This window comes from Helicoverpa armigera, chromosome 7 (assembly GCF_030705265.1).
Source record: "Helicoverpa armigera isolate CAAS_96S chromosome 7, ASM3070526v1, whole genome shotgun sequence".
Lineage (NCBI taxonomy): Eukaryota > Metazoa > Arthropoda > Insecta > Lepidoptera > Noctuidae > Helicoverpa > Helicoverpa armigera.
Window position 1 is genome coordinate 11223579 of NC_087126.1, and position 15365 is coordinate 11238943.

Consider the following 15365-nt stretch of genomic DNA (forward strand, 5'->3'; position numbering starts at 1 on the left):
CGAATAAAGCATTAAGTAAAACAAAAATAAACCTTACTTTTGTCTTATTTAATATCTATTTTTATTTAAGAAAAGGGGTATCATTCATAAGTGTAAAGTATAACAACAAATAAGGACAGCGAAATAATCCTAATACATTATATCCGTCAATAAAAATTTAAATTTTTACTATGGTGAATGGCAACTGTTTAACAATGCCGTGCACGGTGCAAGTGGCGTGTGGTCAGTACTGTCAACTGTCAGAATAGTCACTGCCTGTCAAATTCCTACGAAATGATGATGAAATGTTTTGTTATTGTTAAAACTGAATAGAAAATAACACATTTAAGAAGAAACGACGTCTCAAAATGTGGACTACGCATTTCGTAACAACAACCTCTATTTTGCTTTCGTTTTTGACAGCGATATCATCAGAAAGCGACCCATATTCGAAAGAACCATATCGGCCACTTGGTCCTCTAGTGAAATGTAATTTTTTACCTCTGGAATTCTTGGATTGTGACGAACCAATTGATCATAAAGGTAACCACACTGCTAGAGACGCTATCGGTCACGGTTGTGTGAAATTTGGAGGTGTGAGATACGATCAGGTGGAGAAAACAAGGGTGCAATGCAAAGCATTGGACGGCATCGAGTGTTATGGCAGTAGAAGCTTCCTGAGGGATGGTTTCCCTTGCGTGCGGTACTCAGGACACTATTTCACCACCACATTAATCTACAGTATATTGCTAGGGTTCTTAGGAATGGATAGATTTTGTCTGGGACAGACGGGGACAGCAGTAGGCAAGCTGCTCACACTTGGAGGGCTGGGTATCTGGTGGATAGTGGACGTCGTGTTACTTATTACTAATAGCTTGCATCCTGAGGATGGGAGCAATTGGAACCCATATGTTTAGATTTGAGACTTCTTTATGTAAAGCTGAAGAAATTGAAGCACATGAGATCTCATAAAATGGAAAATTATAATGTAAGAGAACATGAAAAAAAATAAAACAGGGTGAAAATTCACTATATGCCAATGTCCAATAAGATTTTAATCATCTTCCAGCCCTCATCCCCATCAAGTGTTTGATGGTGCATATCTTCAAATAGATTTGTCAAGTCTTTTTTTTCTTTTTGTATAAGAACAAAGATGTAACAAGATAGAAATCTAGGATCTACTGTGTTAAACCAAAATTGATAAGTTAAGACTTTAAGAAATGAATATTGTCTGAATCATGTTTTCAATGAATAATTTCTCAAGTATTTGTGATAATTATTATTCTGTTAGATGTGTAAATAGTATTTTAATGTACCTAAGTGTAAATAAAAATCTTCTATATAGTTATTTGCATTTATTTTTGTTCCCATTTCCCATACTAGCTTATTTATAAAAGTAAAATTTAATAGGCTTCTTCAGTGGAAACCTGGCTTAAAAAAAGAAAATCTTTGATAGATCTTACTTTAGAAAGTGAAGACATACAGCCTATTGACTAGGTTTCGTAATTAATACTTGGGCAGCCTGCATCAATCCACCTGTCAGCCAACAGACTGATATTTCAACTTGGTATGTGAGGCAACCACACTACATCAGGGTGCAACCCACAGATTACAAGTAGCAAGATTGGCACATACATACAGGCCTACCATGCTTGTTTCTGAACTGATACTACAGGCCATATGGTTATTTCAGTCAGATATTGCCAATATATCAAATGGTTGGTATTGATCCATATCTAGGCTTTAGGATCCCACTATCAACTACTACCAAACTATGGTGTATCCTTGTCCAGAATGGACTATCTTCAAGTTGTTCTAACTAGAATGCAGTTGAATAAGTGGCAGAGCTAGTTAAAAATAAAACAAAAAGTTGGAAATTATTTAGTTTATTATAACTTAAGCCACCAGAGCAGATGCGGTGCTTGACTCATACTTCCAGTTGGGTGGGAGCACGCTCTTTGTCTTGTAGTAGCGGGCTAGCCTGTGAATTCTGGACTCAACAAGAATCAGCCTGAATTTGCTGTCCTTGTCCTTCCTGTTGCGTTCCAAGTGCTTCCTCATGGCAACGGCTTTCTTGATCAGGTAGTACAGGTCCTCCGGTAGGTCGGGGGCGAGACCCATGGCTTTCATGATACGCAGGATCTTCTTGCCAGTGACGAATCTGACTTGTGCAACTCCATGGGAATCCCTAAGCATGACACCTGAAATGTAACAAAAAGACCATATTATTTAAATGTTAATGTTTATGTAACATTACTCTGAATGGGAAGACCCAAGCCCAGCAGTAGGGGTAAGTACAGACTTGAAATCTGATGAAGAAATCATTTTGAATTCATAGTAGAATCAAAGTGTGATTAAGTGCTTTCCTTAGCCTTTGACTAGTTATCCACACTAGGACAGCATTAATTTTAGAAGCTTCAATCCGAGCTTAACTAAGGTCTGATTCTGTTATCAATGTTGATAACACAGAATATACTGTCACAGATGAGCACAGGCTTAGCGAAGTTAACAATATTAAAATGCAGTCCTCCTCTCAGTTATGAAAGTCCAGTTGAGAAACAGCAAGACTTGAATTTTGATTTTAGGACATCAGAATACTTCTTTCCTTTTTCTTATCCTATGATAATTAACTCTATTAGAACCAAGAGATACGGTATAAAGACAAAAAATGATGATATCAAGATCAAGATTTGTCTTTCTCAATCCATGCTTGCAAAACTTTACACTGGTTTGATAAGGACTTAAATCATGATTCCCATCTGGAGGAACTGCAATATCACTCCAAAATAGCTGCGAAATCCTGTGTTAACGTCAGAATATGATGGATAGTTTCTGGTCCTGTCATTCACCAGGGACTGTACAGTTGTCTGCCCAACGCATGACGTGCACACAAACGGATCACGATCATTATCACACTAAAAAATGAGTAGTTACTGCCGTGCAGTTCACTTTGGTTAAAACTTTAGTAAAAACTTGCACTTACCGATTTGGGAGGGAGTGAGGCCTTTCTTGCCGAGTTTGAAAATCTGTTCCTTAACATCATCAGCGGTCAGTTTTAACCAGGTTGGCACACTGCGCCGGTATGGCAGCGCCGATTGGGAGATACCCTTACTGAAAACATAAAATTCACACTTCGCTGTAAAGCCATGTGGTGACCACTCCAACAGTAGGTTATGTTAATGTCACAAAAACTTTCAACAATGAAAAATCTATGTAGGAACATTAATATTAAGTTGTACACTATAAATAACACATAAATTTACCCAGGTGCGTGCATACGACCCATGGTTGCGGCTTTTATTAAAAATCGCCGATCTGACAACGACAACAAGGGAAACGAAAAAGATGGTTACCGGAAGGCGGCTAATCATTCAGTTCTCGATCGGAATGTTTTTACTCTATGACCGTTCTTTGTTCACTAGTGATGTAGTCACTTAAAAACCGGTAAAAATATTGCCTATGGATAAAAGTTTTGTTGCTTCATTCTATCAAATGTCACGAGTGTCAAAATCGAATGACAGATATCCACCTTGAATAACCAAATCCAAAAGTCAATGATACACTGTAACATTTAATTATTTGGCCGCAAAAATGACGAACCCTTACGGTGTATCTGAAGCGGAGTACAACCTGATCAAACAGCAGGCCGCCAGGCGTGCTGCCTTGAGAAATGAATTCATCAAACAGAAAACTAACCCGTTTAAACATGCTAGCGAAGCTGGATATGTCGTGAGTATTTAATTACGTAATTTTATTATTGATACTTCTGGTATAAACAAAGTTTATATTCGGTATGGAATACAGTACAACTCAGTTTAATAGTAAATGTTAAAATTTCCAGTTCGATCCAGCTATACAGAAGTTTCTGTCGATGAAAGTGACCCAGTTGGAGCACTTCACTGCTAACACGCGCACTAGCTTGTTTGGGGTGTGCGCTATCGTTATCCCCATGTTTGCATACGGATACATTCTCTGGAAGCACAGGACAGACCGTGAAGGACAGATCAGGAGGGGAGAACTACGTTATAGGGACAGAATGTTCAAATTGCAGTAATGGTTCAACTCAGTGTAAGCTAAAACAAATGTGTAGAAAATAATAAAATCATGTAAATTGTATTTGCTTTTATTTATTGTTAAATGTAACTTAAAGTTAACTTTTGTTTCATTTTATTAACACAAGTGATTTAGGATCAATTATAAGAAATTCTTTTTAAACAATTGCCTTAAAAGGAGGAGGTTCTCAATATTGTTTATGACAAAATGATTCTGGTTGTCCTAGTTGCCTAATACAATTAAAAACAATATCATGCATTGTCACTGTCATATGATTTGAATAAATATTCAATTCAATCTTGAGCTGTAATAATTTAATTTTAACATAATTATACAATGGCTGATAAATATGGGTTTTCTGACCTGGAATGCAAAATAATATTGGATCAAATTGAAAGAAGGGCCAAGTATAGAAAGGAATTTTTGAAGCAGAGGACTGATCCCTGTAAACATGCCAAAGAAGAAGGCTATGTTGTAAGTTGTATTTATATCATTTTATACTAATACGCGAAAATGAGTTTCTACCTTCTCACACTAAAACTACTGAACAGATTGAGATGAAATTTGGCATAGAGATGATAGAAATAGGTATGTGATGGCTTGGAGATTCTCAGAATGCGGGTAAAATTAAGTAATATTAAATTATGACTTTTTAATTTCAATAGAATTTAATCACACAACAAAAAGATATGTGCTCAAATCCTTGCAAAAAACCTGGTTCATCTCTTTTAGTAATGTTCTACATCAAAACATTTCACATTGCAGTTTGACAAGGCGATTCAGCACTTCCTATCAATGAAGACAACTCAGTTGGAATTCTTTCCGTTCAACTTCCGCACGATCCGTTTCGCGCTACTCGCACTCGTGCTGCCAATGACTTCTTTAGGCTACTTGCTGTACACGACGCGAACCCAAACGGAACGTGAAATACGTTGTGGTCACATCAAGTATAGGGACCGCTCTTTTAAATTAAAGTAAACAATGCTGGAGGTGTTATGTTGAATGGCGTTATTAATTTATTTTTCATAATTTTATTATGCTGTGTTCGGATTTAGAGCGTTTTCTTACATTTCTTTCTATTGTGGGGGTGTGTATTTTGCCACCCGAATCCGTTAGTTCTACACGGAACTAAGGACTTACACACTGGGACACATTTTTATTTGTTTGAAAACAATACCTTAAAAAAATTGATGCCTGCATTAGAGTGCCGAGACATCGCGAAATAGAATGTCCAGCAGACGTATATTAACGGAAAGTAGCAGGAATGTTATTTATTATGTAACCAGTTTATGCTGACTGGCTGCAGTACGTTTCGTGCCAGTAGCGTCTATCATTAGTTCCCTTTAAGAACTGACACTGGCGTCCACTCTGAAACTCACTATAGAAATGTAAATAAAACATTATTATGACTTTAAACATCTATTATTTCTATAATAACCTATTCAATAGACTGGTGTAAAAAAGAAACGACAAGCTTACAGAACATTGAGTAGCTTAAAATTATTAGCGTTGGGTTACAATACTAGGGTAGAACAAAGAGTATTTAGCGGTCATCCAGGGCTTTATCCCGAGCTATGACTGAATCGTCGAACTTCACCATGTAGGTTGTTCCCTTGTGCCAGTGGGCCGTCACCTTCGCGGGCTGGAAAAATAAAGAATAGTTTTAGGGATTTAATTATATGGACAGGAAGATTGATAAAATTATCGAATACGGCTACGTTTAACAGAAAATCATTAACTTCTAGATTGTTTCGAATGCATCAAACAGTCGTCGTAAATAACAAAGGTTAGATTGATGAGATATGATAAGGCACGAACGTTTACGGTATTATGAGTAACGAGCCGCAGATGATTTTTGTATTTAATTCTATGAGGGCCTAGCTGTAGCAAGCATAACAGTGCCTCACCTGCATCATCCTCTGCACGGCCGCCCAACGCATCGTATGATAAGGTTTTGTATTACGATGGAGCACCATGTGTCGCGTATCGCGTGGCCTCAGGGTTACACAGTAACACATTATAGTACTGTGGGGGGGATAACTTAATTATGTATACTTACAAATCCACTCTTAGTAAGCACAGCTTCAATGATGCCAGCATTGAATGTGGCACAGTTCAGAGAGCCCTTATCCTTTGGCACACTTATGAACTTGTTTATCTGTAATCACATTATAGAATTATGAATAGAGGAAACTTAAATTATAAGGACTTTGCTACAAAGAGTGTCAAATACATAATTTTGTTGATATTGAGAGCAAGGTAGGCCCAAAAAATTACTTGATTACTGTGATATTTCAAGAAAATCCTCATTCATCCTAAGGGCTAATTGCATTGCAAAGTAGGATGACAATATCTAGTCACATGCAAAAGTAAAACCCAACCTATATCATACATATGAGTATGATGAGCATACAATTAGTGCAGTTGAACTAAACACCATTTACTGTCTTTGAAACTTGCCCTGAGCTAAGTAATATGCAATGTACTTTGCAGGAACTAAAGTTATAATGCTACTTACAAGGGCATCCTTCTCAATAATGTAGTATGTCCTCTCATCATCATTAGCATGCTCCAGCTTGTCAGCTTCCTTGCCAAACAGCACCTGAAACAGTTGAGGTTTTAGTCAGTCTTGTGAAATGTGTTTTGTAGTAAGACAAGCAATATTTGTGTTCAGAAATCAAGATTTTTGGTTATAGAAATTATTTTGTTTATTATCAGATATCTTGTCTCTATAAATATAAACAGTAGTAAGTGATTCCAGTTAGGCCGCTGCCTCGAATTTTGCGGGCAGCGGGGTGGCAGCGGCGGCGGCGCGGGCGGTCACCGTTTGACTGGAGCTCACCGCTCGTTGCCCGCTCCCCGCGCCGCTGTATTCGAGGGCCGGTCCATTTGATTATACGCGTAAGATCCTGCCGCTCCCGCGCCGCCGCCGCTGCCCGCAAAATTCGAGGCAGCGGCCTTAGAATAATAGAAATGTATTGAAAATACTTTTTTCCTATATTTTCGAGTCCCACTATTAAAGTGCAAAGAACTCAGAACCTAGAAAATTGTCTTTGAGTATAATGGACATCCAGAAAAAGTATTGTATTTTTAAAACATCCTATTATCATACCTTCCATAAAGTCGACTTCACAAATAGGAGCATATTAAGTAGTTTTATTTCTCGCTTGCTATTTCTTTCTCTAACGAAGTAAAGATCCAGCAGCCTTGTACCCACGTCATGGCCTATGTCTGATAATCTGAAAGATATGAAAATACAAATTAGGAACAGTAGAAATCAATAAAAAATATAAAATTTCAATTTTCCTGAGTATAAGTTACTTTACTAACTTTGAGTATATTTTCCACAGAATTTAAGGCTATTATTTGTTTAAAACTTACTTGGTTTGTAGTTCGTGAATAGAATGTGACCGATTTTGACAATATTGAACTATTTCTGAGAATAAAAGTGCATAGAAAGCCAACGAGACCTCCCCTTTGCCTTTACTAAGAGGTTTGTCGAGAATCGATGACTTTGACCTGCTAGACGACATGGTAAGCACTTCTACACTAGGAATAAGGTCTCCTTATCGACGAAATATTATAATTCAATTCCTATTACAACAAAATCACTTAAAATCTATCAACACCCAAATTAGAGATTTGTTTTAGTTCAGCTGAATGAAACGCTCAAAACTTGTTCACCATTTTTAGCTTTCATCTATTGCTATTGCGCTTCAATTTTCACGAAAATATATCTTGCATTTCGCTAGGCTATGCTAAAGATATTTAATTTACAAAACGAATGCCTTCTACATTTCAACGTCATTATCAAAGCTGTCAAATTCAGGTGTCAATGTCTAATTGAACTGTTATCACCAAATGTTCGAAGAAGTGGCTTAATAAAAGGGCTTTTGGCTCGGAAAGTATTATTGTGACTGTATAATTATCTTCTTCCTTAACTTTTACATTTACATGCCGTATTATGCATTTCTGTAGCAGCCTTAAAGTTGATCAGCAATACTATAATAAAACTTCTATGAATAAAAATAGCTGCGATTGACGGTTTCATAGTTTGAATCGGTCGTCGGTTCAACATTATCCTTCGCTTTAAGATTTGCCGAATGCCTATTTGGTCGGTTGTCTTCAAACAATCATAATATATGCACTAATCCTTCTGGTAAGGTCGCTAACACCGAAACTTCCTGGGTAAGGAAGTAGGAAGGTTAATACAGTCGGCCTGAGCAACGTGAGGTCATACGCACACATTCATAGTACAACTTTGAACATGTAGAAAACAACCTTGGTTTTTAAGTTAAATACTAGAGAAGTTTAATATTTGCACTCGCTGCTGGCGAAGCGAATAGTCAGTTAAGTGTTAAGTTGGTTGTGCTGAGTTCCTCACTTACCTACCTGCTCGACTTTTTTTTTACTATAACTATACAATATAAGCCTTGATAAGGATGAGGCCTCAGAAAGGGTGCATTATAGTTAGATTTCACTCTGCCTAGCTTTTTTTGATCAACGCAGGCATGATTCAAAATGAGTTAGTAAAACATAAGTAGGTATGTACCTACCTACCTACATAATATTGCAATGGAACTCTGTGACGATGGCGGGTCAAAGAAAGTGGTTGCCTAGTCTAGTAAGGCTTGAAGACTTATGTGAAAGTCTTGGAAATAGATTAACTGCCTTTTAAAAGAAGGCTCGTCCGATCAATGTTATTTGAATATTTTGATACCGACCGAAATTTCATTCTCCTAACTTGCTAGATAAGTTAAATTTTAAGCAAGTGTGAAAATTCGACTTTTTAATCTTGCAATATGATATCAGACTACGTAACTTCGACACGCTATGTTAGCACGGAGAGCGGTCAAGTAAATTGGATTACGGAACTATTTCATTTATTGAAACATACCTACTTATAATAATGTACCTAGGTGTTACATACTACCCGATAGAGTAAATACTTTTTTAACAGTAGGTAACTACCTAGTCATACAATCGTACCTACTTACCTACATTGGCAATTGCATGTAAACGATACGATAAGCTCGTGCATGCACTTGCAGCAATAACTGCAATTATCTAATTGTGAATAATATCCCTGGTACCTAGATATCTTTAATTTATGCCCAAATGATGTCCGTTTAATGGAAATTAGGTCATTTACTTGACCTACTCTGTCTTACGACCCCAGTCGGCCAATACGCATTATCAGGATAATTAGGTAAATAAAACGATGCGTAATTAACAAAAAACTTTACTTTATATAAAGCATTATTATAACAGCATATTATAAGCTACTCCAATAAAACAAACTGTTAATTCATAAGATTAAAAAATAACATTTTAAATCATACGTCCAAAAGTACTTTTCGTTACGACAATTTTAAATATTGTCAATCGAATAATTTAATTCACCAATATTTTTATTTTTTGTTATCTTTTAGTCTTATGCGATGACCTTAAAATTATTTAAATTGCATAACTCGCGTCAGAACGATTTTACATGTACCTAGTTATACCGGTAACAAAAGAACCGGTTTTAATTCAGATAAAAGATGTCAATATTTTGATTAGAAGTTTGTGAATAAAACCTTATGTGTGAAAAGCGCTGGAAACTATTTGTGCCGCGCAAAACGGTCAAGTCTAAAGTAAGGTAATATTTCATTTTCTGTCCATTTAGCCTATTTTCATCACTCGAATAAATCTAGGCGTTACAAATTTTAACCCTATCGTTATCATTAGTATTTTTTAATATAATTTAGAACTTAATAAATTATTTCTACCATCACTTTAATCTGCAAGAATTTAAAACAAAAAAAACATGACTACGAAACGAAAAGGTATTTACTGAGTCGCGTTATTTACGTTACCGAATTTCAGTATTCCTACTACGAGCTGCGTACTTTCTCGACGTAAATTACGCGACTCAGTTTCGGCCTAAAACGCTGATTTATTTTTACTCTAAACGCCTGCTACATGAACACTTTTTGATCAATCTAGCGTTGACCACGCTTCCTAGGCAAACATGATCCATATTATATAGTCTTCCTATAAGTCTATTTAGCTTCACAAACAAGATATAGGTACTTAAACCTCTTTTATAAGAATAGGATTATGTTCGTAGGTCGTCAGATCAACGCAACAACACATGGTCTTTCTAAAATGAATTATATGTATTTGAAAATTTCAAAATTGCCCATCGTAATGGACGGCTTGGTTATTTAGATTCTAGATTGAATGTAATGAAAATATTTAATTTAATTAATACGGTATAACTTGCGTGACAAGATTTTGGGGCCTAATTAAGAATTGGAGCAACTATCGTGTATAATTCTATTTGTGTAGAATAGATCTGTGTACATGCTAATTACAAGTACCTTGGTTCATTCAGAGATGCATAAGAGCTACTTAAAATATTTTTGATGACGAATTTTGGAGCACTCTGAAGGACTTTTTCATACATTACAGAAAAGTGGTAAAAATGCGCGAATACCCGAATTTCATTCAGAGAAGTTTAATTAACGAGCTTCAAATATTCGGGCATACGACAGTTACAATTCCTAATGGTGTTAATTACACAAGGTGTTGCAGGTACAATATGTTTAACTTATAGTTATTAAATGTTAGTGAAACAAGAATATAATCTATACAGTTTGAAGGAAACAAAATCGTAGGGATCATTTTCGCAATCTTTGGTTCAAATTACACGCGTAATGTATAAAGCGGTCCAAATGCCACTGCGGCGATTACTCTTGAAAGACAGTTTAGGCCCTAAACAATGTCTAGATTTAGGTTTTATTTCCTTTCGGCGAGATCATTTTAGGCAACTAGGCCCCAAGTTCACCGACAACATAAACGTCAGTTTTCATAAACAATTGTTTACAATGAGTTTTCTTTCAATTTTCAACGTACCTAAACAGTGGTTCAAAGAAAAACTAACGTTTGTGTTGTCGGTGAAATCGGCCCTAGGATAACAAAGTACGTGTCTGAAAGTTTGTGGAAGCCGATTTTGAAAATTTTGTGGCATTTGGATCATAAATATACTTTATGGGCATACATTTTTTACAATATTTACATTTACTCGTAAACGAGTCAAGAATAGCGAGAGCTATATTTTTTTGTTTGTATATAAAACTTATTTCTTTGCAAGACAATTATAAGAATTTAAACAGACAGGTAGTAAGAGTTAAAAAGGTTTTTTGAAAATCGTTTATGCATCTTGAGCAATTTTATGTTGAAAATCCTGTACTTACATCCAAATAAGTATATAGTTGCAATGCAATGACACATATTTCTGATTCAATATTAATATTTGTCTATATTTAGAGCTTTATCTTTTCCTTTCAGCAAATAAAAGTATGGACCTACAAAAATATAAAATGATGATTCAACTTGAAATGACAAATCATGGTCACACTACTGTTATCCTGTGATAAATAATATAAAAATTATGGACAACGATATCTAATAATGGTAAAATTGACTTGACTATGTATTTAATGAACCATTTAGTATAAACTGCCTGGGACATAACACATAATTGGAGTAATAATATGCACCTAAGATTCATGGGATTGCAAACCTATGAGATGAAATGTTTCAGTTATATTTGAATTCCTACTTACCAATTTGAAAACGCCAAAAAATAATAAATTTTTATTATTGTTAGTAGCTTTAACTAAAAGTTGCCATACATTATTATTAGTAATTTTTATGTGTTCAACTATTTTACATTTTAAGTAGTAATAGTAATTCCAGGACTAAAAATAGAATGATGGCCATTTGTTAACCTTTAGAAATTGCTTGAAAAATAAATAATATTTGAATTTCAAAACTCATTTGAAACCTTTTTTATTTCTGCTTTGCGTAACAAACTGCAATGTTCGCAACTATTTTAAATAACATACCACCAATATCCACCAAAAGAAAAGTGTGTAAAAGTAAAAGTGTTTATAAGAAACGTAAATAAACAGCTTATACGGCAGACGCCACACCTTATCTACACAATATATATATAAAATTATGCTTACACGTCGTATATTACTAAACTATTGTGAGTCAAATATATACACTTGTTTATCGTCTCCTAGCAACATGTGGACTGGACTGTTTCAGCTTCGAGAAGGTTAAAGTCCATACCGTTAGGGCGGTTGAAGCCAGTCTTGATTCCATCCCATCCGTCTTCCACTTTGTATTCACCGGTCTGAATGCGGTTGTATACTTCTTGAGCGACTAGCACAAATGCTTCTTCTACGTTCACACCTGTTTTGGCTGATGTTTCTACATGATGTAGACCTAGGAAAAACAAATAAACATTAGACATTATTCAAAGTTAATTTTTAGAGGTTTATAACTAGGTAAAAGCAGATAATGATTGAGACTTGAGGTTTTATACACATCCTGTGTGAACTTCAGAAATCCAGATTTAAATAAACCATTATCCAGACTTTTGTATATTTTTTTTATCAAAATTGGAATTGTGCTTAAATTATGCAAGTAGATTGACAAAATTTTGTATTTGCAATATTAGTGAGTATACAAATTAATATTCGTGTACAAACATTCCTTGTTGTAATTCATATAATTCTTAATATAATACATACACACTGTTGTGTACTGTTGTGAGTCAGCTCTAATAAACCCTAATTATCACAACAATAGTATCTTCAACCATCTTAAATGCAGGAAATTTTAATATCCTGCTTGTCCCTCAATTTATGGTGCTTTTGGTAATTTTTTTTTTTTATATGGATATAAAACTAGTTATATGATATAATATTCTCCAAAAATGTGTATGGTAAGAGCACATAATATGTTGTAATTTGTGACAAGTGTTATGCAAATTTTATCAGAATGACAATCAAAAAAAGACATGCTACAAAAAAAAATGTTTTTTGATAATTAACATAGTTATAAAAATTACTTGCTGTAAGAGTAACAAATATATATGACTTGTTGTCTTCCTTAATTATGTAACTGCAGTTTGAAATTGTTACATTGTTTAAAGTTTTAGTTTCTATATGTAAGCAAAAAATATAGCACAAGGTTCCAATTAGAATTGAATTGTTAAAGGACATTCATATACACAAATTCAGATACTTGACTATTGACCTACATTTAACCAGTGATAACATACTGGCACCAAAACAAAAACTATTTTTGTAATTATGAAATAGTAGAGCAACTCACCATTCTCTTCTGCGAACATTCGCGCCTCTTCGCATGTAACCTCCCTTCTCGCTCCGTTTTTATTGTCTGTGCCCACCAGATCCACTTTGCAGCCAACCAAAGCAAACACTGGCCGGTGAGGCTCTATGTGTCGCTTTGCCTCCATCATCCACAGGGGTATATGCTCAAAACTTGATCTGTTACACACGTCGTATACTAATAACGCACCAACTGAATTCCTATAGTAGGATTTTGTAATAGATCTAAACCTCTCTTGACCAGCCGTATCCCATAACTGCAGTTTAATTCTTGTACCATCTTGCACCTCTATAATTCTCGCAAAGAAATCTACACCAACCGTAGGATCTGATAGCTAAAATTTAACGCGCAATTTACAACACAAATAATTTAAATAACATCAAAACAAAGGCGATTGTAGGTACTTACCTCAGCGAATTTCCCATCTGTAAAATATTTCAGGAGAGAACTCTTGCCCACCGTACTATCACCAATTAGGATAAGCCTAAATTGGTAATCGAATATTGGATCAACCATTTTTTATATGCACTTTTAACATCAATTGATAGCAACAAAGGTCTCGTCAAAAATTACGTATTTTAGAAAAGTGACAAGACAAACAAGAAACATCCATCAGTCAATTCCTATCATAGACAATAGATAACACAGAAGTTCACAGCACGACTACTTATCTAGTTTGTACACTATGGTGATTATGATTTGCGTATTATTTCAAAAATAGTTGTTTGTCTAAGAATAAAATTAATAATTAAAAATAATGTAATGATAGGAATTGTAGACAAAGCAAGTACTTATTAATCTGTCATTAAAATATTCGACCTCAGATTTGGGAGGGTGGTTACCTGCTTAGGTTCATTGCTAGTTTCGAATCTGTTTTTGCCTATATGCTCTTTATAACTATTGCTTTTGATGATAAATGACCAAGTGGAATTCAAATGACCCATAATCTAGACACACGGCAGTGTGTCCGCCAAGTTCGAGCAAAAAAAGCGACACACCGGCCGTGGGTTATATTACACGAACCATTTCGGGCCAAATTCGACCCCCCTGTAACTCAAAATCTATTTTATTTACGCATATCAAATTTCTAGTATCTGTTGAGACCCCCTCACTTATCTAAAATACAAAATTTCATTAATATACCTATTGTAGGTCTTGAGATATTGCCGTCAGAAAATCGCTATTTTTACTATACACTGACTGACTGACTGACTGACTGACTGACTGACTGACTCACTCATCAAAAACCTAGACCACTTCCAATGGTCGTATTGACTTGAAATTTGGCATGGAGGTAGGTCTTTATGTCAAGGTAAAGGGAAAAATCTGAAAATGGCCAAGTGTGAGTCGGTTTCAAAATAATGAAGGTGTTTTATACCCGGTGTAAATGTATACCCCTAAGGAACTAAAACGAACTAAATTTATCTATATTTATATAATATATCTTCGAATGGTCGTACCGATCTGAAATTCGTTACAAAGGATTGTATTTAGTCAAAGTAAAGTAAAAATCTGAAAACGGCCAAGTGTGAATCACTTTCGAAAATAACAAATGTGTAACTTTGGTCCACGAACATAATATATGATAACATGTCATGTCAGTCAGTTGGTAAATCTAGTCCATTTAGTTAATCTAGTTCATTTCTTTGTAAGAAACATAGTGCATATAAAAAAATCTGAAAGATAGTATAAATGAGACATTTCTTTAACTAACTTCATCATAAGAAAAAATAAAATAAACAACCTTACAAAATAAATGAAATCCCACCCAAAACAAAATGTGAAAGACTGCCAAGTTCGATAATATGGGAATGCTTCGCCTATAAAAAGTGAGATCTGAATAAGTACCAAGTTCCATACACATACCTCAGTTAAAATAGTTAGTTTTAATAATGATGTTACTTGCAAGTTTTAATAGAAAATTAAATACTTGATTCATTGCGTTTAGTAGGTTTATAACAAAGTGTGAAAACTTGCCAAGTGACATCATTAAAAGTAACTATTTTAACTGAGGTATGTGTATGGAACTTGGTACTTATTCAGATCTCACTTCTTTTATAGGCGAAGCATTCCCATATTATCGAACTTGGCAGTCTTTCACATTTTTGTTTTGGGTGGGATTATCAGATAAGCAAATG

General features: G+C 35.1%; 5 protein-coding genes across 5 annotated transcripts; 2 read left to right on the forward strand and 3 right to left on the reverse strand.

Annotated features, from left to right (window-relative positions):
• The first annotated feature begins 255 nt into the window (after positions 1-255).
• Positions 256-961, forward strand: LOC110372407 (TM2 domain-containing protein CG11103). The gene has a single exon (XM_021329090.3). It carries the CDS (start codon positions 348-350, stop codon positions 894-896), a length of 549 nt encoding a protein of 182 aa, XP_021184765.2. The 5' UTR covers positions 256-347; the 3' UTR covers positions 897-961.
• An 888-nt stretch (positions 962-1849) lies between these two features.
• Positions 1850-3403, reverse strand: LOC110372297 (small ribosomal subunit protein uS15). Its single transcript, XM_021328914.3, has 3 exons — positions 3243-3403; positions 2963-3090; positions 1850-2180 (listed from the first exon to the last, which is right to left on the reverse strand). The coding sequence occupies exons 1-3, from the start codon at positions 3263-3265 to the stop codon at positions 1876-1878; spliced, it is 456 nt and encodes a 151-aa protein (XP_021184589.1). The 5' UTR covers positions 3266-3403; the 3' UTR covers positions 1850-1875.
• A 78-nt stretch (positions 3404-3481) lies between these two features.
• LOC135117074 (uncharacterized) lies at positions 3482-4095 on the forward strand. The gene is made up of 2 exons (XM_064035463.1): positions 3482-3708; positions 3821-4095. The coding sequence occupies exons 1-2, from the start codon at positions 3571-3573 to the stop codon at positions 4031-4033; spliced, it is 351 nt and encodes a 116-aa protein (XP_063891533.1). The 5' UTR covers positions 3482-3570; the 3' UTR covers positions 4034-4095.
• A 1337-nt stretch (positions 4096-5432) lies between these two features.
• LOC110372290 (trafficking protein particle complex subunit 5) lies at positions 5433-7814 on the reverse strand. The gene is made up of 5 exons (XM_021328901.3): positions 7414-7814; positions 7145-7271; positions 6551-6634; positions 6092-6190; positions 5433-5674 (listed from the first exon to the last, which is right to left on the reverse strand). The coding sequence occupies exons 1-5, from the start codon at positions 7563-7565 to the stop codon at positions 5576-5578; spliced, it is 561 nt and encodes a 186-aa protein (XP_021184576.1). The 5' UTR covers positions 7566-7814; the 3' UTR covers positions 5433-5575.
• Positions 7815-9258: 1444 nt separating this feature from the next.
• Positions 9259-13863, reverse strand: LOC110372256 (ras-related protein Rab-39B). Its single transcript, XM_021328859.3, has 3 exons — positions 13636-13863; positions 13210-13561; positions 9259-12315 (listed from the first exon to the last, which is right to left on the reverse strand). Exons 1-3 carry the CDS (start codon positions 13741-13743, stop codon positions 12107-12109), a joined length of 669 nt encoding a protein of 222 aa, XP_021184534.1. The 5' UTR covers positions 13744-13863; the 3' UTR covers positions 9259-12106.
• Positions 13864-15365: the final 1502 nt, after the last annotated feature.

What these genes read in the sequence shown, in the direction of transcription:
- LOC110372290 (XM_021328901.3), bottom strand. Translation starts at nt 7,565, where the DNA reads ATGTCGTCTAGCAGGTCAAAGTCATCGATTCTCGACAAACCTCTTAGT. An exon ending in ATTCACGAACTACAAACCAA is followed by an intron (nt 7,272 to 7,413) that starts GTAAGTTTTAAA and finishes CATATCTTTCAG; the next exon opens with ATTATCAGACATAGGCCATG. An exon ending in TTATTGAGAAGGATGCCCTT is followed by an intron (nt 6,191 to 6,550) that starts GTAAGTAGCATT and finishes ATGTGATTACAG; the next exon opens with ATAAACAAGTTCATAAGTGT.
- LOC135117074 (XM_064035463.1), top strand. Translation starts at nt 3,571, where the DNA reads ATGACGAACCCTTACGGTGTATCTGAAGCGGAGTACAACCTGATCAAA. An exon ending in CTAGCGAAGCTGGATATGTC is followed by an intron (nt 3,709 to 3,820) that starts GTGAGTATTTAA and finishes TAAAATTTCCAG; the next exon opens with TTCGATCCAGCTATACAGAA.
- LOC110372297 (XM_021328914.3), bottom strand. Translation starts at nt 3,265, where the DNA reads ATGGGTCGTATGCACGCACCTGG. An exon ending in GGTCGTATGCACGCACCTGG is followed by an intron (nt 3,091 to 3,242) that starts GTAAATTTATGT and finishes TTATGTTTTCAG; the next exon opens with TAAGGGTATCTCCCAATCGG. An exon ending in CCTCACTCCCTCCCAAATCG is followed by an intron (nt 2,181 to 2,962) that starts GTAAGTGCAAGT and finishes GTTACATTTCAG; the next exon opens with GTGTCATGCTTAGGGATTCC.
- LOC110372256 (XM_021328859.3), bottom strand. Translation starts at nt 13,743, where the DNA reads ATGGTTGATCCAATATTCGATTACCAATTTAGGCTTATCCTAATTGGT. An exon ending in CAGATGGGAAATTCGCTGAG is followed by an intron (nt 13,562 to 13,635) that starts GTAAGTACCTAC and finishes GTTAAATTTTAG; the next exon opens with CTATCAGATCCTACGGTTGG. An exon ending in AATGTTCGCAGAAGAGAATG is followed by an intron (nt 12,316 to 13,209) that starts GTGAGTTGCTCT and finishes TGTTTTTCCTAG; the next exon opens with GTCTACATCATGTAGAAACA.
- LOC110372407 (XM_021329090.3), top strand. Translation starts at nt 348, where the DNA reads ATGTGGACTACGCATTTCGTAACAACAACCTCTATTTTGCTTTCGTTT.